At 40.9% G+C, this 23,651-nt stretch overlaps 1 protein-coding gene across 1 annotated transcript; it reads left to right on the top strand.

Annotated features, from left to right (window-relative positions):
* The first annotated feature begins 5,524 nt into the window (after window positions 1-5,524).
* tfpia (tissue factor pathway inhibitor a) lies at window positions 5,525-23,281 on the top strand. The gene is made up of 7 exons (XM_030787242.1): window positions 5,525-5,661; window positions 14,907-15,107; window positions 19,091-19,261; window positions 19,770-19,847; window positions 21,067-21,120; window positions 21,986-22,165; window positions 22,521-23,281. Exons 1-7 carry the CDS (start codon window positions 5,580-5,582, stop codon window positions 22,586-22,588), a joined length of 834 nt encoding a protein of 277 aa, XP_030643102.1. The 5' UTR covers window positions 5,525-5,579; the 3' UTR covers window positions 22,589-23,281.
* The last annotated feature ends 370 nt before the right edge of the window (window positions 23,282-23,651 follow it).

Here is a 23,651-nt window from a genome sequence, read left to right as displayed (position 1 = left end):
ATTTTGGACGTGATCTGGCTGAACAACAAACACTAAGGCGTGTCAGTGTTTTGGTGTGGATGTAGAACATTTTGAAAATGTTACAAAATGATAGTATGTACAGAGAAACGTTCTTATATAAAGTTTGCATTTTTAGATTTACCTGGTTTAGTGTGGACGTAGTTTTAAAATGGATTAACTTTACATATATACCAATAGCAGCACCATTTGTCCAGGAGCTTATCGATATTTCAGGACTGACCAGTCAGGAACCGGTACCAATCTAGTACCAGTTTTCGATACTCATACCTACTTATAAGGTTCAATTTTGGTTAAAATGCTCCTTGTCTGCTGCCAGTGAAGACAGTAGGAGCAAGGCAGCTCACCATGTGTTGAGACACTCCCAAAGAATGGATAACATACATAGCACAAAAGATTTAATATCAGCACAAAGTATGTGTACAGACATGAATCTTTATCGCTTTTATTTTATTTTACTGTTTTAGTTACAGACTGCATTCAAAGTCATGAATATAAATGATCGTTTCCATGGCTGAAGTTCAGAGGTCAGTGTTTGTCATGTTTCGCTGTCAGATCCATTAAGAGACATAAAACATCGTAATGCACTGGGGGCAGGATGGTCCCTCATCAGTCCTCTGTGCAACTCACTGCCAAACACTGTCATCTTTCACACCACCGTGAGTACCACCATATCTTTACACTCACCTCAGAGGCTTTTTCCATGAATTTTCTTGTCCCTGTTCCAAGTCTGTGTCAGTAAAAGATCAACAAACACAACACATTTATTCCCATGACTATGCTTGTGTCTCTGTTGCGACAGTTGGTTAATGAGATATAGACTGATGAACTCAGTCTTATGAATCTGTTTGGTGGTGATGGGAACTGGGGGATGAGTCTTTTGCAGTGAAGATTTGACATCAAACTATTCTCCTTCTAGAAATCATTGTCGCTCTTGCCTTTATCCTAACTGCGAGGTTATTGTTTTGAATATTTACAAATAGTTACAAAAGGTGCACAGAAAGTGCACAGAGGAATCAGTTTTGATAAGCAAACTAACACGTGTCATTTTAATTGCTAAAAGCAAGACTTTAACCTCTGAAACTGTATAAGTTCTCTTTAGTCTTAGATGCCATTTTACAAATGACCCATCTAGACAAAAGGGGCGGGACACTTAGCCTTCTATGGCATTTTGCTGATTTGCATTTTTCCGCTCATTTACAAATGGGTGGCACATTTATGACAGATTTCTGAATTTACGAGCCTTTTCTGAATCTGACTTGGCAAGCCCACACAAATCACCTTGTAAAAAAAAAACAGAGCAAGAAAGTTAAGATAAGAATATGAAAGTGTTCATGCATGAGGTCCATTGACTTCAAAATGTTCATGCTTTGAGTTTGCACGGGAGACTGATTATATCTCTTTGTCAGATTTTATGATTCTCTACCATGATGCTGTTTTCAACAGCCCTCTAACATGAATAGTTATGCCCCTGTTCCCTCACATGCTTATGGTGCATTTACCTCCACGAGAAATTCAACTGTGTTTAAGCAACTCAACTAGAAATTCAGCTGTGTTTAAGCACTGAACAGTGTGGTGTTCAAAGAGGAACCAAGCCTTTGTGGTCTCATTTATGTGAAAAGTAATTATAAAGGAGGGAATCCCCTCAGGCCCGTTTGTAAAAAACAGACCCATAGGACCTAAATGCATATTAATCAGGTTGGATGTTAAGTTTGCACTCTGAAGAGCATCGCTGTTACTCCTTCTTTATTTGGTAGTCTTGTAGAAGGTTTATCTGTCTGTTGGCTTCACGCAACGTGACCTCCGGGCACCTTGTTTCCCAGCAGAATGGTTAAGTGGTAAACCTGACGTGACATTTCATTCGCTATCTCTGCACATTTAGGACCACTGTTGTGTCTGACTGCTGTGCTGAAGCTTGCTGTAGTATTGAGAGAGACAGTACGTAATGCTGAAATGGTAAGACAGATAGACTTTACATGACTGTTTCAAATTACTTGCTTTTGGCAAATCCGTCTGTGTCTGCCTGGAGTGGTCATTAGAACGGTCATTCTTGACAGACTTTTGATAGGAAATGTAACACAAGGTTGATAAATACAACTCATTTTTAAAGGAGAAACTTTAGTATCTGCAGAGATACTCCATCACAGGGTCTATTTCTGTTTTTCATCAGCAGAAAGGTCATTGGGTCTATCATATAAATTACCATCCAGTAACCTAATGTGTGTCTCTCTACGTTTATTGATATGCATGACATTTAAAAGGTTTGTCAATTGATGCCACAATGCCAAGAAAATGAGCTATTAACACCTGCCATCCTCTATGAGCAGGACTGATTTGGTTAAAGACCTAGGAGTGTAGTATATTTCAAAATAAACTTGGGTTGGGTCAGAGAAATACACACACACACACACACACAAACACATACCCCTACATACATACAGTCATAAACATTTGCATATGTGTGTGCACACACACACAGACAGCTTGCTGATACAACCTGGAATCTCTTTAGAAAACAGATAGAGAGTAAATGTAACAAAGGCATGTCACTGTTTGAATAATCAGTGTATTTGAAAATGCATGTAACCACAGAAATAAACACCGTGAATGATGTGAACAACATCCAGTGAATTATCTGACTTTACCTCACCTCTCTTAAGAAAGCCGCTCAATATATCGAACCAACAGAACCTTCCTTCAGGGTGTTTTATCCAAGCAAGTTGTTCCTTAAGTTCTAAGTATTTGGTTTTATGTTCTGATGGAACTGAATAAGAAATATGTCGAGGATCCTGACCAATATGGCTGATCTGTCTTCTCGGCATGAGGCTGCCAGCTGATTTTATATGGCCTTTATTACCGCAACACTCTCTAGGTATTTCAGAGGTAATCACTGCCATAAATGCATGATGGAATATGATTCCCCATCTGTTTCTAAGCAACACTGCCTGGCGTTTTTCCATGGGGTGAGAGAATGTCTTGCCCCATCATATTTTGTGCCCTGCCTTGACAGTAAACACCAGTCTGAGAGAACCGTTCCAGGCGCGTGGGGAAGTGCCTAACCATGAAAGTAAATTATGCTGACCCTACGCACAGCACGGACAGCTTCTCCCCTCCCACAGTAATGACACTTTATAAAGAGAGTAGTGACCTTACATACCAGACCATAATACCATAGCGTATTCCTTCAGCTCCTGTGAGGAACAGTACAATGGTAGTGTACAATGTGTAGATATTTATTTTTGATTTCTATTTCTTTCTTTCTGGTACCAGAATTGATGTAGTGAATAGTCTTTTTCCATGGATATCATGGCTAGAAAAAAAGATTGAAATAACAGGTCAATACTAAAAGCAACACCATTAATAATATGTCAGAGTGTCAAACCCAACCATTCAGTTATAAATCCAGCTCTCATCTCTTCAGAGCTGACTCAGATTTTTTTTGCCCCAAGACTTAGAAAATGCAAAAAGATATTCACGGTTATCAACTAGTGCAAAAGTTGCTTGATTTCATTGTTGACATCCTAGACATTTTTTAAACTCAAATCAATAAAAGACTCATCAGCATTTTTTCTCCTTCTGCTGGATCTATGACTGTCAAATTATTTGACACCTAAACTTGGTATAAATGAATGAATAACTTGGACGTTCACAGAGACATCATTTAAATGCTCAACAGGAAAGTTGCATAGTTATAGGTTCTACTTCCTTTCAGAAACTGTGGAAAAAACAGATGACACAAAGCTCAGGTGGTGTTGAACCCACCTCCACCCTCCTCTATTCGTATAGATATTGTGAAATGTTTTCATTCAGTTAAAGAACTGAACTGAAAGAAAGGAGTGGTAGGACAAAAGAAAGATAGATAGAGAAAAAGAAAGAGAGCGAGAGAGAGAGAGAGAGAGACAGAGAGAGAGGGAGGGAGGGAGGGAGGGAGGGAGAGAGAGAGAGAGTTCTTAGAATTGTGACATAAAAAGCTAAAAACAAAGAACAAAAAACAAAGAAGAAAAAAAAAACTTTTATTTGCAAGAGACGAAAGAATCTCAGCAAAAGTGATCTGAACAATTTACAGTTGGATTAGTATTAAACAGTTTTATATTCTTCTCAAAACCCATGTATTATGACTTAAAAGAAGATTGCCTTATTTACTGCAGCTGCCATAAATTAGGTCATTTGATTAATTCCAGACATTACATGTTTGAGTGCCAATTTGTCTCAGTCACGCCTAAAGAGGAGCTTGTTTTATATGTGGATCAAGAGGGCCTCAGCAAGAAGACAGAACATCGTGTCCATCTGGTTCCAACAAATTATCATTCATTAAACAGTTAATGTCTGTGAAAATGCGTGTGTGTGTGTGTGTGTGTGTGTGTGTGTGTGTGTGTGTGTGTTTCCTTCAGTGTTCTTAATGAAATGACAGCCATGGACAGAGTGTATCAACATTAATATTTAGCGTGATCCAGAGTGTCTCGCTTTGTTATAGAAGGTGTATTATAAAACTGAAAGAAGACTTAAGTCATGATGGCTCTGTATTTTCATCATCTTTCATCAGCTCATTTACTCCTTATGCTAATACTCCAGTTATCTTTACAGATTGCATTGTGATACTGTGAGATTCAGATATGGGCACATATAATCTATCCATAATAAATGATTAATTATGATTATGCATATAGTCTTTCTGAATCTCCCTACGCAAAAAGGTAGAATATTATCTCATGCCTGAGACTAGTCATCTCCCATTGTTCTGTGGAGTAGCAGCAGCACGCTTCCCATGCTGAACAAACAGGTTCAGAAGCACTGGGAACCATGAAAAGGAACCTGCCATGTGAAGCACAAGCCTGAAAAGAAAAGCCTGCTCAGGCACAGACGAGCAACATACAAGTTACAACAAGTTTGTGATTCCCACCGGAAAATAAATAAATAAAAAATGAATATGTTTTTAAAAATTCTCACTTTTACATTAGGCCTACTCCAAAATATTGCAGCATAAACATCAGCATAAGTGCACGAAAGATACATTTTGACTGAGATTTGTTAAAAGATTTGCATTTTTATCTATTAACGTTAATATTAGAAGATGAGAGAGAGAGAGAGAGAGAGAGAGAGAGAGAGCAAGCTCTGGCTGCCCCCAGGAATACCTTCAAGCAACAGAATAATGAGGGAAGGAGTTCCACGGACTCGTAAAAGTTTGACAACGATAGGTAAACTCTAGTATGCTGCACTTCACTCATCTGGACAGATTTGCTAATGTACTGTGAAGTTGAACATCTCTTCCTGATTGCATTTATAATTTCAGCAAGGGTCAAACTTCTTAGTTTTTAACTACTGCATAATCTGTAACTTTTGAAGGTGAAAGGTAACGTATAAATAAGAGGCAAACACTTTACGTGTTTACCTGTTATCACTTAGGGCGGTGCTACGACATGAAGTCGATATTGTACTGTAAAATGCATTTATCTACCGGAAGTGCGTGAGAGACTGTACTTGAATAGTTTGTGCTCTTTGCAAAGTTCATAGGCTGTTCACCACCGCAACCAAAACTTCATCGGAGCGCAGCGCTCATCGCAATGGCTTCACGACTCAGCTGGGCACGCGTTGTGTTACTTTTCCTTGTCCACACTGGGACATGCACTTCCAGTCTGATCAGAGGTAAGAGAGTAATTCTTGCGGATCGTTATATGTTTTAATCAAAGTTTGTGTTGAAAACTGACGAAATGTTTGTATACATAAAGTTTGGTCAACTTTAACTGTATTCTTGTTGCGGAAAGGAGTCTGTGGTAATTGTTGTATTCACCTACATGGCCGAACAAAGACAGACTGCAAACCATTTCGAAGTTTAAAGACTGGTTTTCGGGGAAATGTCTTTGACTCTGTGTATTTATTTGAGATTGAGTCTTTGAGATTGATCGGCGCACATTGACAGACATTGTCGGGGGAGGGGTTGGGTGCTCCGTTAACCCTTTTGTAGTTTGGAATTACTAGTTCTGTGAGATTTTAGTGTGTTAATTTGTCGACTATGCTGTCAGGTGACTTTTTTCAGAGGGGTAACACTTACGAATTTGACGCCGATTTCCCAGTTTATTTAATTTGTCAGTGTGGACATTATTGTGTTTCTCACTTCTACAGACAGAGTGCCTGAATTTGTGGGATCACCCCCGGGATGGAAACCCCGGTGTCTCAGAGAGGCATAGCACATATGAGACGTTTTTACGAATGTGAACAATGCAGTTTACACTGCGCAAGTTTTTCACGACGTTGATGTGACTTAAGACAAAACTCGTAGGTTGAACGTGCCTGTAACCACAATGGTACATTATTGCTACAAGCAACTCATTAACTGTTAATGTAATCCCTAGACATGATGTACTTTCATGATCTGAAAAATCTGAAATCCAGTAATACCCCAGCTTGTTTGCTGACATCAACTTGTCGCTGGCACTGTATCCACCAGCAAGTGAGGGAAAAGAAAGAAAGAAAGAAAGAAAGAGAGAAGGAAGAAGGAAAGAAAGAAAGAAGGGAAAAAAAAAAGCTTGCTTCTCTAACCGCATAACAGCGGCAGAAAACAACTCCCCTTCCAATGTTATGATGGTAAATCCGTTAGGTAGTTGAAGCATGCAGGTGAGCTGCATTAAGCATAATGTTGTGATATCACTGATGTAACATGATTTTTTTTTTCCTGTTGATTTGTTGCTTTGAACATCAATGGCATCAGTAAGAACCCGTGAGATTATATACCTCATGCAATTCCCTTTGGTCGTTGAACACATGAATGTCAGAAATGAAATTTAAAGCCTGTGAAGACTGAAACACAAGGATAATGTGTGAAATGATTTCATGCTCAGAAAATCTGTAATTGTAGCGTTGAAGGAAGAGGCACGCACAGTTTTGGTCTCATTCATTTGTAGGAAAATTGAATCAGTCATACACCCGGTCTTTGATGTGGTCTGTGCTCTAAAACCCCTGGATGCCTGCAAAAGAGATTCAAAAGCATGTGCCATTGTAAACGTCGCTTTAAATTGAAGATGTGACTACAAAAAAAACCAACCTCCTACCGTTTATAGTCTACAACTGTTATTATAACATGTACTTTTCTCAGCGCTTACCTCGGGTAGAGCTTGAAAGTTCTTAGGATTGTGTCTTTTCAGTGAACTCGACTGGAGAGCAGGGACTTTTACCTTCAGTGTATGGGCTTTTGTTAACTTTAGGCCATTCTATATGACCATGTGGTTCTGATAAGAATGAACTATCATTGCTGCTCGTGAGGTCACAGTGAATTTCTCTCTGGCTCTCAGAACACTGTAAATTCATGGTCTATCAGTGAAACAAAATAAGGGAAAGATGAAAAAGATGTACGGACAAAATAAAGTGCTAGTGTAACAGTGATGTGCCTATACAAGGTATTGCAGTGTAGTCAATTGACTGGGCACACTTTTTAAAGCTAGGTCAAGGAATATTGAGAAGAATAAAAAAACTATAATTAACATATTTTAAACAAGTCAGGGCCAGTAATAAACCAAGAATATAAGTAATTTATGTGTCTGCTGAATAATTCTCTCTGAGAACCATTTGTGTAACACTCGCAAAAGAGAAGCACTTCCTTGGACCTGCCTTTCCATTATCTCTCTGATGAAAATCATCCTCAACTACAGTTATGTGAGCTAATGTCTCCCTGTGATTTCCATTTGCCAGTGTGATAGCAGCAGGACAGTTATAATATTCTGAAGTCAAGCCGAGTGGTTTCCTGTGGATACAAAAGCAGAGGCAAGAGTTGATCCTCCAGGAAAATCTTAAAAATTTATCAGGTCTTTGAGAATTTCAAATATTCGTCAGAAGGCAATCGAAATACATCAAGATGCACCTCTGTGCTTTTCATTTGCCAAACGTTCTGTCTGTTTTGAAGATGTGTTTAACATTAATGTTTTCGTGTTAAATGATTAGCAAACATGGTGACTATACCACATTTCTCTCTGCTTCATTCAGAGAATTTGAGGGCAAAGGTAATGTTTAAAGCTCTCTAACTGTAGAACCAAACCCTTAGAATCAAGAACGCAGAATGTTTCAAGGCCTGATGATAACCCAGCTTTCATGAGCATGCAACACAGGAAAGAAGGGGGAAGAAACATTAGACACACAGCCCGGGGTCAAGCAGGACTCACTAACAATGTAACAAAACTGTGCTGTTTCTCCCTCTTAAGAGCCACAGACAGTATATGGATATAAGTTCCACACTCTTTATGCATACAGAGTACAGGGTAGTTGATCTTGACTGTTGGCATTGTTTACTTAGATGCCAAGCCATCAGTGAGTACCAGTGAGGGGTGAGAAGGCGGATGATCCTGACTGACTGACTCAACCAAAGGAACACAACCAGTTGTGTCTTACGTTGCTCCCTTGGGGGAGGGGGGGGGGGGGGGGGGGTGATGCACTGTATGATGGTGCTTTAACCAGGTGGTTCACTAAGAGGTTTATGGATGGTAACTTGGTTATTTGTGTCTGTAACATGTAGGCAGTGTAAAATGTCAGCATGTTATAGCAGAGGGCAACTATGGCAAACTATCAGACAAACAAAGACATGATGACACTGCATACATCAGGATGTGCATTGACATTCTCAGTTTCTGCATTGTCTTTCCTTATGTCAAATATCCTGCTATGAGTCAGTGCACCAGGGCATGTGTGGGCTGATTATGCTATCTGTTTCCTGTGTCTGGAGACGTGGCACTGAACTGATGGCTCACCAAATTACATAGCATAAATTCATAGCTTTCTCTGACTTATGTGTGACTTGTCAAAAGTGAAGTAATTTTCAGTTTGTAGCCAAATAGAATTTTGCCAGGTGGAAAACTACTAATTGATGGCAGGTATTATAATCCCATTGTGACTCAGTGATGCCAGTTCCAGATGTGAGTTAATCAATGTTTATTTCAGTAATGCTGGCCAAAATGTGCGATGCTTTGAGAAATCTTGAAAAAAAAAAAATATGAAAAGAATTTTCAGAGCCATGTAACGAATTTGGGATTAAATTTGAATTCCTCTAGATCACAAACTGAAAAGAAGAAGAATTAGAAAATGTGCTATTTAACCTCACTGAGTGAAAGAATTGTGCACGTTTTGCAGAAAGTTTGATAAGGAAAATGGATAATCCACTGAAAATTGTGGGAAATCTCAATTGATAACAGAGAATCCCAGGCACCTCTGTTAGACCCAGGGCAGACAGGTAAATCAGCTAATGACTTTAAACAGGTTTGGAGGGGAATTATGGTCCAGGACAGAGGAGCCCCCCCCCCCCCCCCCCCCAATTTCCTGTCTGCTGTATGAACATATGAGTGTTTGTTTCTGTGCGTGTGTGTGTGCGCGCGCGTGTGTGTGTGTTTGTACGTTCATGTGTATGTGTGCGTGCGTGCGTGTGTGTGTATATATGCGTGCGTGTGTGTGTATGTTCGTGTGCATGTGTGCGTGCGTGCATGCGTGTGCGTGTGTGTGTGTACGTTCATGTGTATGTGTGTGTGCATGCGTATGTGTGCGTGCGTGCGTGTGTGTGTGTGTGTGTGTGTACGTTCATGTGTATGTGTGCGTGCGTGTGTGTGTGTGTGATCGTATTTAGGATGCGATGTATGGGTGCATATGTGTGGCAGTATGAATGTGTTGACACTCTTGCCTAAATTTATAAGTCCAGTGGAGCAAATTCACTGTGGTGGAAAGTTTAATTCTGTTTCTCAGAATATCCCTGGCCCTGGGTCCCCTAACCACAGATCCCTATCACTGTGGCATGCCCTTAATTAAGTCTGGTACAGATCTCTGCCAGTAAGTGTAATCTTTATAAGAATTTTACCATATTAATTACTGCAAAACAAGAATACTCTGATTGTGAGTATGTTTGAATTATTACAGAAACTTGACATTCAAGAATGGTGAGCTGTTCTGTATTTATATAACACTAATTCTACAATCACACCCTCACTGTTATTTGAAAGGCTGAGTGTGGAAGGAATAGACGTTAGTGTGTACTTGCATAGATTCTGTGTTGGATTGCGCCATGTCCTAGGAGGCTTTGCCTCACGCTAATTAATGCTGTATCTGTCTGCTGTATCAGTGGTCAGGAATTGCTTTACCATAAAGAGTCAGGGAAACACATCCAAAAGATCTGAAACATTACAGAGATGTGTCCAAATTTTAATCTAATAAGAACAGTACCACAGGACTTGTGAATACAGAAGTTGAGTGAGAATATGTGGGTAGTGATCACTTTCTGAAAGGTTAAAGGTTGCTAGCAACCCCAAGACACTACCACAAAACAGACTTTCATACAAATTAATTGAATTCAGTGAAGTTGAAGTTAACTTGAATGAATGACTAATTAAACATGTAAGTACCCTATTGTTATTATTCCATTATGCTAAATAATTAATGGCCTAATTGTGTGATGGCCTGGGAGAACCCACCAGTGACCCTCAGATACTTCACTCCCTATAGAGGGATGACCCAGTGGCAGGACAGACCGATGGTGCTGTCGGTGCAAATGGGTCCCCTCTGCGGCCGAGCAGGTGGGGGGGTTGGAAAGGGAACAGACACTGGTTCAGGGAATGGAGCAGACTCTCCAAACAGGCAGGACATCAGCTAGGGAGCTGAGCTGGGCCTGGGCCGCGGAACCTCCGTGGCGCCTTCAAGAGCCACTCCTTTTGGAGGAAGGTGCTTCTTGGGGATTAAGGGGGCCAGAGACAGGGACAGGACCCGGAGACCCAGGAGCGGGCACAGCCCCAGAGATGGTCGGGCCCAGCACCACAGTCCCTGTGGTGCTTGGATCTAGGGCTGAGAGATCTACAACTAGGCAAACCCCACTCTTAGCCATATGAATTTGCTATGATCCAACTCATTCAAAATATTGAAGAAACATTTGACTTAATATTGTACTTTCATATTACAAATATCGACTGTTTCTCCCACTTCTGGAATGCCCAGTTACCTACAACGTCCTAAGTCTTGTTAACGTTATTGTGGACATGGACAAATTCTCAGCATTCCCCTTCAGTGCCTCTGTCAGGTGGGAAGCCAGTCGTGGCCTGATTGCACACACCAAACTGTCCGATGTCATTAAAAAGCCTAAAGTGCCCGGAGAACAGCTTTGACCGCGTGATGTCATCTCCAGCTCCATAAGCTCCTGAATGTCAGACAGCACTGAGGAGCAGTGGACGATGTGTCACAGGCAGAGTGACCATGGCTGACTTTCCCATTCAGGGCAAAACACACACACACACACACACACACACACACACAGCTGTGCTTCTGTCATCTTGAGTTTTCCTGGCATTAGGTGTTTCTCAGAGCGCTGGTGCTTGTCATCTATAAATAAATCTCTCTGTTTTGGTTGGAGTGTATCATGTTGCTCTCTGAGTTTTTGTCCCCGTGTAGCTGTGCACAACTTTTTGCTTAATCTGTCTTTGCATCAAGAGATGCCATATGGCCCAACAGATTGGTAGTCCTCCCCTCATTTAAAGGACCCGTGTCCTCTCATGCATACACCTGTGGAAGTGAACATGATTCATTTGGGTTCCATCAGATTATTTGCTCGGCTGAGCCGTGGACTGCTAACCTCAGATAATTGTGCGAGGGGTTATTGAGCCGGGTTCTCGGTCTCGGGAGAGATCAAGGCAGTGACCCCTGAAGGATTTCTGTGTCCTGTTGTTGTTATCACTGAACTGCAGGAGAAAAACAAGTTTTAGCCCTTAAAGAATTGTGGGAAAAGCAAATAGCAGAGCCCTGGTCAGTGAGGGGGATTTTACAGGCCATCAGTGTGACTCTGAAACGATGCTTCAGGATTCTCAGCCTTGCATTAAGTGGAGTAGTCGAAGAAACAAATAAACTAGGTCACAACGTTAAACTCTTAACTTTTATTCCATGTGTATGGCCACCAGGTGGACCTATGGCTGAGTCAGGCGCAGTTTGGTTAATCATTTCACACTATCACAGAATATGATGTGCTAGTTGATTATATAATTTAAGTATCAGAGTGAAAGGCCTGTAAGTTATAAATATTATTGTGCTCTTTGGCGTGGTCATAAACAACAAAAGGCTGAAAAGTCAGTTTTATTGAATTCCTCCAAGTTGCAGTGGAACATCAGCACGGGTGATTACAAACCGGATTCATCAATAACTGTTGTGCGCACCGTCAAATCAAAACACTAACGATATTGTTATTATGAACAGTGTTCTGTGCAGCAGCAGTTCACTGTATAAAGGGACTGGGCTCTCACAGCACATTCATTAGCCAACCAAACAGAGGACATGCACACTGGTCAGAAGCAGCTCATGGCCTGACCTTAGACCAAGTAAACAACTCACCCATTCCAATAATTTACCTCAATTCCACAGACCCGTGCCAAGCCAAGCAGAGCATTGGGCCCGACGCCAAACTGCAAATCTGCCACACATTATCAGCTGACCTCCTGTAAGCAGTTCTACAGAATTAAAATTTTATGGCTTGAATAAATTGCTTAGAACTTTGTTTTGATGTATCCAGGGTTTACTACTGATCCACAGTCGTAGGTGTGAAGCAACCCTTCCCAGTGTTTTGGCCTGAATAAGGCTGTTCATTAAGATAATGGGAAATATGATTCAGGCTGTCAGAGTCAAAGCCCCTGGTCATGTATCAAAATCACTCCTTTTTGTACCGTGTTCTACACATGCTCTGACTAATCCCACAGTTTCTGTGTTAATAGCCAGCTGACATTAGGCTTTCCTCTTATTACCTTTTATCAGTTTAATACTACCTGACTAATCGGGTGTGTAGTTCTCACACGGCACTGCAATACTGAAACGCACTCAAACCGAGCGGTAGGAAACTGAATCACAGGTTACTAATTTACAGATATTCAGCATAATTTCACTCGTCCTTAAGAGGCTGTCGGTACATGACGAGAAAATCTAATATTTGCACTATTACTCATTGACACATTTATTCCAGTTATACATTCAGCCCCCAAAAACACAATGGAGCCTGAGATATTCTTTCTTTCTTTCTTTCTTTCTTTCTTTCTTTCTTTCTTTCTTTCTTTCTTTCTTTCTTTCTTTCTTTCTTTCTTTCTTTCTTCAGGTTTATCTGGATGGCCCTTCCCTGTTGAATTGTGGTGTGAGACAGGCTATAAGCACTGTCCTTTTAGATAAGATAACATACATCAGCTGCCCCTCCCTGTTCTGTATCTACTGCTGTGTTAGCAGGCCTGAACCTGAGGCCACCTGCCCATGTGTTGCTTTGACAATAGGTGTGGCTTAGCACCAGAGGCATTGAAACGTTACTGAAACACAGCTTTGTTGAGGCTGAAGCCAGACAAAAGCGCAACAGTTCTGCTTGGACGAAAAAAAAAACCAAACACACACACACACAGATGGTAGTAGAAATTGAAGCATCCAGAAATATGTCAGACTTGTCCAGATGTGACATGTTTTTGGGAGCGATACAGATCCAGGAGTTAGGCTTGTTTTGACGCGTTATCAGAGAGTGTGTGTGAACGGGCCTAAAGTATTTATGTTTAGCTGTAGAGCAAAGTTGTCCAAACGTCTTTTATAAGAATGAATCTCAGATTGTATTTTTTTGAATTAGAAAGCTTCTCTCCAAAACAAACAACCAAAACAAAACAAACAAACAAAACAAAACAAAACAAAAATAACACTTAATCACATGACCAATTAGCCGTTTTATTTTTTAAAAGGGGTGTGATAATTGATAAGGAAATACGAAAGACTCTACATCCTCTGCGGCCGAGCATCAGAAGGGAACAGCCTTTCTGTTTTCTTATTGGCTGACTTTTGAAATGCCTTGAGGATATATGCTTTGAGTAAGGAATCCTGGCAATACTGTGCTATTTTTATTACTCAGGAGAACGGATATGTTTTATGACTGACAAAGACAACACTGCCTGTGTACATTAAAAAAATCACTTGGAACATTTTGTTTTTTGCCCCTCACCACTGACCCCTTTTTTTTTTTTTAAATGGGGAAAAACAGTTTTACGTGTAAGGCGTCTCTTTGGAACAAATGAACATTTACTCTTTCCCCCCCTTTCAGGCTCTTGAATAGTTTCAGAAGTTTGGCTGCACCCAGGGTGTCGCTTGGCCCTCCAATAAAAAGGCAAAGACAAACATTCTCAAGTTGTCCCGATTTGCTGGTGAAGTTTGTTTTGGGTGGCGATGGTCAGATAAGTGTTTACATTCTTAGACAGGCTTTACTATGGAGGACTGACACATGAACAGCCTGGCTGCAGTGTAATTTCCTCAAGGATAGCCCAGTCTCTGGCTTCTTATCTGACAGGAGGGAGGAATGTAAATAACAATATCAGGGCCTAGACTCAGAAAACATTCTGGACTCCATGAAAAGAAAACTCAACAGACAGCCGGGTTCACAGTGTTGACGAGTATTGGATTGATGGATTGGATTGAGCAATTCATGGAAAGCCCTGGCAAACTCCCCGCAGACTTTCCCTCTGGTTTCAGAATTATTCAGTCATATCCGAGCACACCGAGTGCTTAATTCAGAAACAAACAAGCAAAAAACACTTTGCTAAATCACATGCACCCCTCTGATAATGGGATTCAGCTTTATGCGCTCTGTTGCTTTAAGGGACCAGTGGTGAGTTGTCGGTGGTTCCTCCTGGTTTATGGAACCTGGACTTAAACCAGTGCTGGCACGATTTTTCAGTTCCCTGCAATGAAATATTTTGTAGCAGTGAGATGTCTTTAGCTATTCACACTGAACTTACTTACAGGTGCCAGAAAACTGTTTTACTTTCTATGTAAGTTAACATTAAAAATTGACCCAAATTCATAAAAAAAGAATTTTTTTCCTTTATGAATTCTGCACAGAGTAAAAATATAACCTTGGTGTCCTTCTCTCCAAACAGATGAAGTGCGGTCTGAACTCAGTATTTTCCATCACTCCTGTGCGCTGAAGAAGGAGGAAGGACCGTGTAAGGCAGTGTTGGACAGGTTCTTCTTCGACACTGAGACGGGTCGCTGCCAGTGGTTTGAATATGGAGGTTGTCAGGGCAACGCAAATAATTTTAAGACGATGGAGGAGTGTGAAGAGGCATGTGTTGTGACAGGTAAGCAATTTGCCCTCTTTCAATAAGCTGCGGACGTGAACAGGAAGTCACGTAGAGCCAAGTGGGTCACATTCAAGGAAATGTTATTGGACAAAAAAAAAAAAAAGGCTTCCTCAATTGCACAACGTTATGTACTTTCTTTGCGTGTGCTACTGTTTCACTCAGGTTTCAAAATTTTTTAGAAAGTACTGTAGTGTACTGTACTGAAGTGTACTGTACTGTAGTGTACTGTACTGAAGTGTACTGTACTGTGCTGTACTGTAGTGTACTGTACTGTAGTGTACTGTGCTGTACTGTAGTGTCAGTAATGTAGTGTACTGTGCTGTACTGTAGTGTAGTGTACTGTAGTGTACTGTACTGTAGTGTACTGCACTACACTGTAGCGTCTGTACTGTAGTGTACTGTACTGTAGTGTAGTGTACTGTACTGTACTGTAGTGTACTGTGCTGTACTGTAGTGTAGTGTACTGTAGTGTAGTGTACTGTACTGTACTGTAGTGTACTGTGCTGTACTGTACTGTAGTGTACTGTACTGTAGTGTAGTGTACTGTAGTGTACTGTACTGTAGTGTACTGTGCTGTACTGTAGTGTAGTGTACTGTAGTGTAGTGTACTGTAGTGTACTGCACTACACTGTAGCGTCTGTACTGTAGTGTAGTGTACTGTAGTGTACTGTACTGTAGTGTACTGTAGTGTACTGTACTGTAGTGTACTGTACTGTAGTGTACTGTGCTGTACTGTAGTGTAGTGTACTGTAGTGTACTGTACTGTAGTGTACTGTAGTGTACTGTACTGTAGTGTAGTGTACTGTAGCGTCTGTACTGTAGTGTAGTGTACTGTGCTGTGGTGTCAGTACTGCAGTGTTAGTACGGTAGTGTGCTGTTCTGTTGTGTCAGTACTGCAGTGTACTATACTGTATTGTAGTGTACTGTTCTGTTGTGTCAGTACTGTAGTGTAATGTACCATACTGTAGTTTCAGAACTGTACTGTCAGCACCATACGGTACTGTACTGTAGTGTCAGTACTGTAGTGTACTGTTGTGTTGTGTCAGTGCTGTAGTGTACTATACTGTACTGTAGTGTCAGCTCTGTAGTGTCAGCACTATAGTGCACTGTACTGTAGTGTCAGTATTGTAGTGTCATGGCACACCCTCTATGTGCGCAGTTCATGACTGGCAGACTTAGAATTAAGATTCTTCCAGTCACCTCCTGAAATGGAATGACTTGTGTATGCTGTTACCAGGTTATTGTGCTTGTATGTGCAGCTGAGTCCCAGCTCAACCAGCAATATTTATGTGTCTCAAGGGTAAATTGTGATCATATTCACAGTTTCCGATGTGATTACAAAAACAGATGGGGTCTTTTCTCGTCTCTCTTAACAGAAACGCAGAGGAAAAGAGATGGTTTGAGATCCGATCAAATATGGGAGAGTTAACATTTCTCCTCTTTTGCTGCTGCTCAGACATGTCACATCCCTAAAGCGGTGTGTGATACTGAAATAAAAGCTCAGTGGATGGTTCCCATCTTGTTCTATGCTGTGCAGTGTTCCGAGGGAAACCAGTCATGGATGTCACACATTTTCAGATATTCTTTGGCTGACAGAGATGCTTTTCTCAAGACTAAAAGGCTTCTCAAATACAGATGTGGAAAAAGTAGTACAAACTGAGTGCAGTTGTTGCATACAAAGGAAACAGAAGATTAGCATGAGGTACCGAGGGCGATAGCCGAGTGGCTACAAGTATGTCGATAATCACATGTCTCCATAGCTCTGAGGCCATAACAGGGATTATATCCCTCAGTCATCCTGTAACAGAGGAGCTAGTGGGCACGGTCCAGCCGCGGCTCTGCACTCTGGGTTTTTCACAGCACTGTGGTTTAGTGAGTCATATCTTATTGTCATTTCCGGCGGGGTCACCGTGAATGGGACAGGCCCTTGTCATGCGGCCTCTCAGAACCCCACTGAGAGGCCACTGTAGCAATCACACTAAAACAGCCTGCATCAAGGGACAGACTGGGAAACATACCACGAATCCCATCGCAGCTTAAATCATCAGCCCGGACGACGAAAGCCAAAAGTGTGACGTCGGGCAGCTCTTGGCCGAACAATGCACCGATTCTTAAAACGACAGAGCTCAGCTGAAGGCCCTCTCTCAGGATTCTCAAACATCCCGTAAAGAGGCAGCAGGACACCAACAGCAATGTTAAGACTCCTTCTGTTCACCCTCTGCCAACTCTCTGCTCATTTACATGGCTGCCAGATAATGTCCTGTGTCTAAACTGATTTTAAGGTCTTCAAAGCTACTCCGATAACAGGGAGACGGCTTTAGCCTTCCTGACCTGAAAACTTATACCATTGCCACCCATCCGAGTGGGAAGACTTCTCATACACACGGACTAAAGGGATGTGTTGAGACTACCTCTTGTGGGAGTCAGGGGGAGAGGACTGACTATTCTCTTCATTTGTTTTTTGAAACTGTGAATCTAACATTTCTGAAACCCTCAGCTGTAAGACTGGGTCTGTTACCAATTGGACTTATGATTGGAAGATATCTGTCTCCCTCTAGTGGCTAAGGTGGTCAGTGCAGGTGTAAAGGATTGCATTTTTTCCTAGAGCGAAAATTTAATGCATATATATATATATATATATATATATATATAGGTCAACAAAATATAGAACACATATCTATAAAAATCATAAGTTGGCTTTAGTACAATTAGTGAATATCACCTCTGGCTGTATGCAGCATACACACACACACACACACACACACAGTTATAATGCCTACATGAAAACTACATGTTTCTTCAGACTGTGTGTGTGTGTGTGTCTGCGCGCATGTGTGAGTGTTGTGTGTGAGTGTATGTGTGTGAGTAAGTGTGTGTGTGTGTGTGTGTGTGTGTGTGTGAGTGTGTGAAACATGGACACAAAGCAAACATCTCAGCAGTAAGACTCAGACGCTTAACAGTTGGCTTTAGTACAATTAGTGAATATCACTTCTGGCTGTATGCAGCATACACACACACACACACACACACAGTTATAATGCCTACATGAAAACTACATGTTTCTTCAGACTGTGTGTGTGTGTGTGTCTGCGCGCATGTGTGAGTGTTGTGTGTGAGTGTATGTGTGTGAGTAAGTGTGTGTGTGTGTGTGTGTGTGTGTGTGTGAGTGTGTGAAACATGGACACAAAGCAAACATCTCAGCAGTAAGACTCAGACGCTTAACACTATTTGTAATGATTTTCAGCAACATACATGTTGACACAGGCTAGTCATTCTTTTGTGCTGCAAAAAGCCTTTGATCACATTTGCCATTCCATGTCTTCAAAACGCTGGTCTGAACGTTGAGTTATTGTCATAAGCACTTAGGTGATGGCAGGCTGTGTGTAAGACAGGGCCATGTGTACCTCTGAGAGTTGAGAAAGGCATAACAGCGGGATTATGCCTCATTCCTAATTGGATTAGAACTGTCCAGCAGGATGAACGATTGGCACTTAAATTAAATATTTTAATTACCCGCATCCATAAATAAATGCAGCCCCACGGCGGGAAAAGTAGCAGGATGTGAAGTGATTTTATCTGTGGAATTCTGGATCACGGCCAGTCCGTATATCAACGGGATATATCTTATAGATAGACGTTAATGAAATCAATCACCTTCAGCTTGACCATAGCATGCAGTCTGGGCAGGTTTTTCATGGAAGTTACTGTTGGGCTATGAGGCAGGCCTTGGTAATAAACACTAATGACTTTGTTTATTGCAGATCTCTGCTTCATCCAAAGGGCTGTTATCATCCGAGCACATGCCTATACGCAGGCATGAATATGTATTCACAATATTCTGTCAGACCCTCTTATGATTTTTGTTCATTACGCCAGTTCAGCTTGAAAGTCTTACCAAAGTTTTACCAGATTCAGCATTCACAGTCCAAACTACTCTCTGTCCAAACCTGCTCTCATAACCCAGTTTTTTGTCCTTACAGGAGACAAGAGCCCCTGTCACTTGCCGGATGAGCCCGGGCCCTGCAGAGGGCTGGTGCCCCGTTTCTACTTTGACAGCCAAACTCAGGAGTGCAAGCGTTTCTTCTATGGGGGCTGCTTTGGGAATGCCAACAACTTTAGGACCATTAAAGAATGCCAAGATAAATGTCAACGTATGTAATAGAAAACCATTTAAAAAATGTGCTTAGTCTTAACTGGAACAAGGTTAAAAGTATATATATATATGTGTGTGTGTGTGTGTGTGTGTGTGTGTGTTTGTGTGTGTGTGTGTGTATGTATATTTATTTGAAGTTGAAGTTGACTATTGTTGAAGAGTTGAACAAAACATTTCTGATCATCACGCATGTGCGACCAAGAAAATTGTGTTTTTGAGAGAATTTTGTTTTAATGTGTAATTTCAGCTCAGGACTGCATGGTCTGCACAGATTAACTTTTTATTACAGGAGATAATAATGCACTGTATGTATGTACAGTGTCTGTATTTCGTGCTATGTGACTAAGCAGTCACTATGTAAAGCTGTGCTGTGCAGTGAGTCAGCCTCTGGTTTGAGTTTCGGGAAGGCCTTTGTCCATACGTAACACATCATGATGAAAGTTCTGTCTCAGTGGCTGTGTAACGTAAACTGTGAAGACTTGTGATGGTAAATGTGTTAAATCCAGGTGGGAATGACAGAGTGGAAGCCAAAGCTGAGTTTGCAGAACCGGAGAATCCCAGAACGGAGTCTCTGGTCACAGCTGGTAGGGAAAACTGCTTTGCTGGTCCCCTGCTGTTATTAAATATTTTATGCACATGTACCAGTGAGACTCTACTGTATAGACAGGCATACGGTACTGCCTGAAGAGTCTATTAGGACCGTATTTCTGACAAAGCCTGAAGCTGATAAGAAAACAGTTCTCTTTTTATGGAATCAAATGCTATACTTATAAGGGACTCCATGTTCAAACGACGAGTCTGGAGCTGATGACCGTTTTTGTGTCCACACATTATCAATCAAATAGTCATATGCTTAAAACTTAACTTTTGCTGCATGACTTTTTGTAACTGAGATGCTACATCGTTGTGGATAGAGTTATAATATAGACATCATAAATACAAAAAAAACTACACAAAGCTAAGCTGTGAGGTGGCATTTTGGCTTTTGGGACAGAACTAGAAAATGGAATTTTAACTAACGTGACTGATGAGCATTCCGACTGTTTGACATGGAACGCTGTCACTGGCGTCAGGCGATTACAGTGTCGTCACACCGTGGCGCTCCCTGCCTCCACCGCTCTCCATTCACCTCCGATATGTTGACGTGATTCATGTCTTTGGTTATGTTTCGGCTGCGTGGAAAGACGATAAAACTTGATCAGTTCTTTTGCCCATATATTTGAACATACATACAGAATTAGTGACTAACAGAGCAGGGTAGCGAATCTGCCAGTGAAAATGTTATACCAGCGAGAGCTGTCTCTGGTAGCCAGCTGAAAATCCAAACTGTGCTTATGAAGCTGATCTTCTGATGCCTCTGGTCTCTCTCTGTTCAGCTGTAGTCCAGTCCTGACTGGGAGCAAAAGCAGAGTGAGGTCAGAGGCCTACGGAGAGAACCGGGGGGGGGGGGGGGGTAAAATCAGGCAGAATCATCAGGGTTTTGATGATAATCCAAATGACTAATAAACACATATACGCCCCCTGTAGTGGATTCCAAGCATTCACTGTGATGTTTTTTGAACGCAAATTTCAAGTGAATGATTTAGATGCATTCCAGACCCTTATGTGCTTAGCTTTAAGCAACACATTACCATGCCTTCTTCGGGGGACTAGCTATAGTAATAAACGTAAACTAATCCCTCTAACTATGTACCACATATCAGTAACTGTATTACATTCTGCATATTGTCAGTAACTCTCTCTGTTTCTTTCAGATAAAGTTTAATAAATGTAAACTCAATCTATTTGTCTATTTGTTTTCAGATGAAGTCACAGTCAATGAATCATATGTCCCACCTGCAATCCAACCAGAATCAGGTAAAAACTCGTGAAAACTTTTTTTTTTTTTTAAATACTGATCTGTTTAATGAAAAGGGAAAGACCCTCTCAGATCCTGTGCTGAGGACAGCAGGCTGACTGTCTGTAAGCTCTCTGTCAAACGACCTGCGCTCTGACCAAATGGCAGAAAACCAGCCAGTCGTCTCTCCTTCCAGAGATCGTCTGACAGAGATTCATGGCCCTGGGAAGAGGTTACTCATATGAGTGTATCCATGCCTGGTACCCCGATAGCGCCTCTAGCATTCCTGGCACGCTCTGTACTCTTAGGCCTGCTAGTTAGAACACCCTGTGCATTTTAACGAGTCTAATTGCTTGGAGTAGTTTAATAACAGGGACAATATCTTATGAAATAAAATGCAACCGTTATTAATGTAATCTGTAGCTAGTTGTATATCTGCACCAAATGTGCAAAGAGTCATAAAACAGAGAATCTTTAATTGTAGTTTCAGCATACCTCTTTATGTAGTTAACTAAAACTGCGAAAAGGCTACTTTCATTTTTTCAATTGGCAATACTCCCTATATTTTTACTTTTAGTGTTGTAATGCCAAAATCAGACAACTGCGAGGTATGCTGCCATCTGGTGGACGTGTTGATGAACATATAGCTAAATGTACTTCTATTATTAGAAATCCTTGCTTTTTATCAAATCAATTAAACACCCATTTCTCAGAGGTCATTCTTCAGAGCTCTAGCACACGTAAATCATTAAAATATCAAGACGGTACTCAGAACGTCACTGTTTATATGAGATCAACCTCTGTGTTCATATGGGGAGTCTGTGCAGACACAATAAATGTTCTGTGACATCACAGATGAAGTGATATCCGCGTATTTTCTTTCAGACATTACTCCCCCAGAATTCTGTCTGAGTCCAGTGCAGAAGGGCCACTGCGATGGTGCGGAGAGACGATACGCTTACAGTCCCAAGACTAAGAGATGCCAGTTGTTCCGTTACAGTGGTTGTGGCGGCAACAAGAACAACTTTGTCTTGAAAAGACACTGCATGAAAATGTGCACGAAAGGTAAAAACGGCCACTGACTGATTTGGCAACTGATTTCGGTTTAGTATAAAAAAAAACAAAACTGTTTTTAGTAAGCAGGAAGTTTCCTTTGTTCAAAGTAGAGTGGAAGTTATCCTCAGTTCTATTCCCTAATATCTGTTTTGACTTGTTTTATACTTTTTTGTTGGCAGAGTGGTGACGGTAAACTGGTTGTGATAGATGGCTAAAGGCAGTATTGATGTGGAGAGTTATGGGGCCTATATATTTGTTTATTTAGCTTTTGAATGTCAAAAACTTAAGATCTCTAAAATACATAGGGATTCTGCTGAAATTCCAGTACACTCTAAATGAATGTGATGTTTGGTTTCCCATGCAGATCACAACAGGAAAAAGCAAATCCGAATAAAGAAGAAGAGTACTGCCATTTTATTCCGATCTGTCTGAAATCCAGGTAGATGTATAATCAAAATCAACACTAGCTTTTATCAGTAAGGCATATTTATGCTTGTTAAGTAAGGTCTTTGACTTTCTTTTTATACTTATAGTTTTATATACTTGTATTCACTCAAATGTATATGTAAGTTCACAGTATATTTGTAATGCTTTGTTACCTCGTACATAAGTATTTACTACTACATTAAACTGTATATCTATCTGTCTTAATAGACCAATGATTCTAACAGTTCATTCCATCATACACAGACAAGCATCGCCATAGAGTGGTGTGATAAACCTTGTATATGAGTGCTGCCCATCTGAAAGGTCTGTAAGGCTGTTGGGCTGTCTTATTTAAACTAATTTAAACATGAGAAGAAACATCACTGCGCTAACCAATTACAGTTGTCAAGTTTTCAGTTTGCAATTTGTAGCTGCTGAAGTTTGTAGATAATGCACTTATGAATTTGAACAAGTAAATTTTAACCACAGTGAACTGTAAAGCAGTCTTCTATTCACATAACAGGAATGCACTTCTAAGTCACTTTGCATAAGAGTGTCTGCTAAATAAACAAAAATGTAAATTGTAAATACCTTCAAAAAAAAAAACAAAAAAAAAGGCCGAGAGAGCTAAACACGAACTGTTCTGTATTCTCAGCACAAGATGGCATTATTCCACCAATAAACTGCTGTTGAAAAGTACCTTCCAGAATTTGGAAATTGAGTGGGCTCTGGTGTCTCATATGTTTCCCTCCTAAATTGTCGCGGTATACCTGTGTTTCCTGTGTAAATCAGTGTTATTTTATTGCACCTGTAAACAAGAGATCACATTGTGGCGATTTATTACAGTTGCGCTGCCTGATGTGCGACAGAACAATGACTGTTCTTGACTCCACTCCTGAAATGTCAATCACAAATTTGCATTTGCGGTTATGTTTTCCATTGAATTTGGGTCGCTCTATCAGTGTGGGTGTAAGGAGATCACCGGTCGAATTCGGAAAACAGGAATGTGCTAGTGAGGCGGAGATAAACTGTGATGTAAGAGGAAGCCGCTGTAGTGGATGTGTTACAA

Source organism: Chanos chanos, chromosome 10 (assembly GCF_902362185.1).
Source record: "Chanos chanos chromosome 10, fChaCha1.1, whole genome shotgun sequence".
In the NCBI taxonomy this organism is placed as follows: domain Eukaryota; kingdom Metazoa; phylum Chordata; class Actinopteri; order Gonorynchiformes; family Chanidae; genus Chanos; species Chanos chanos.
Note: the sequence above shows the minus strand (reverse complement) of the source record. Positions and strands in the feature narration are given on the sequence as shown.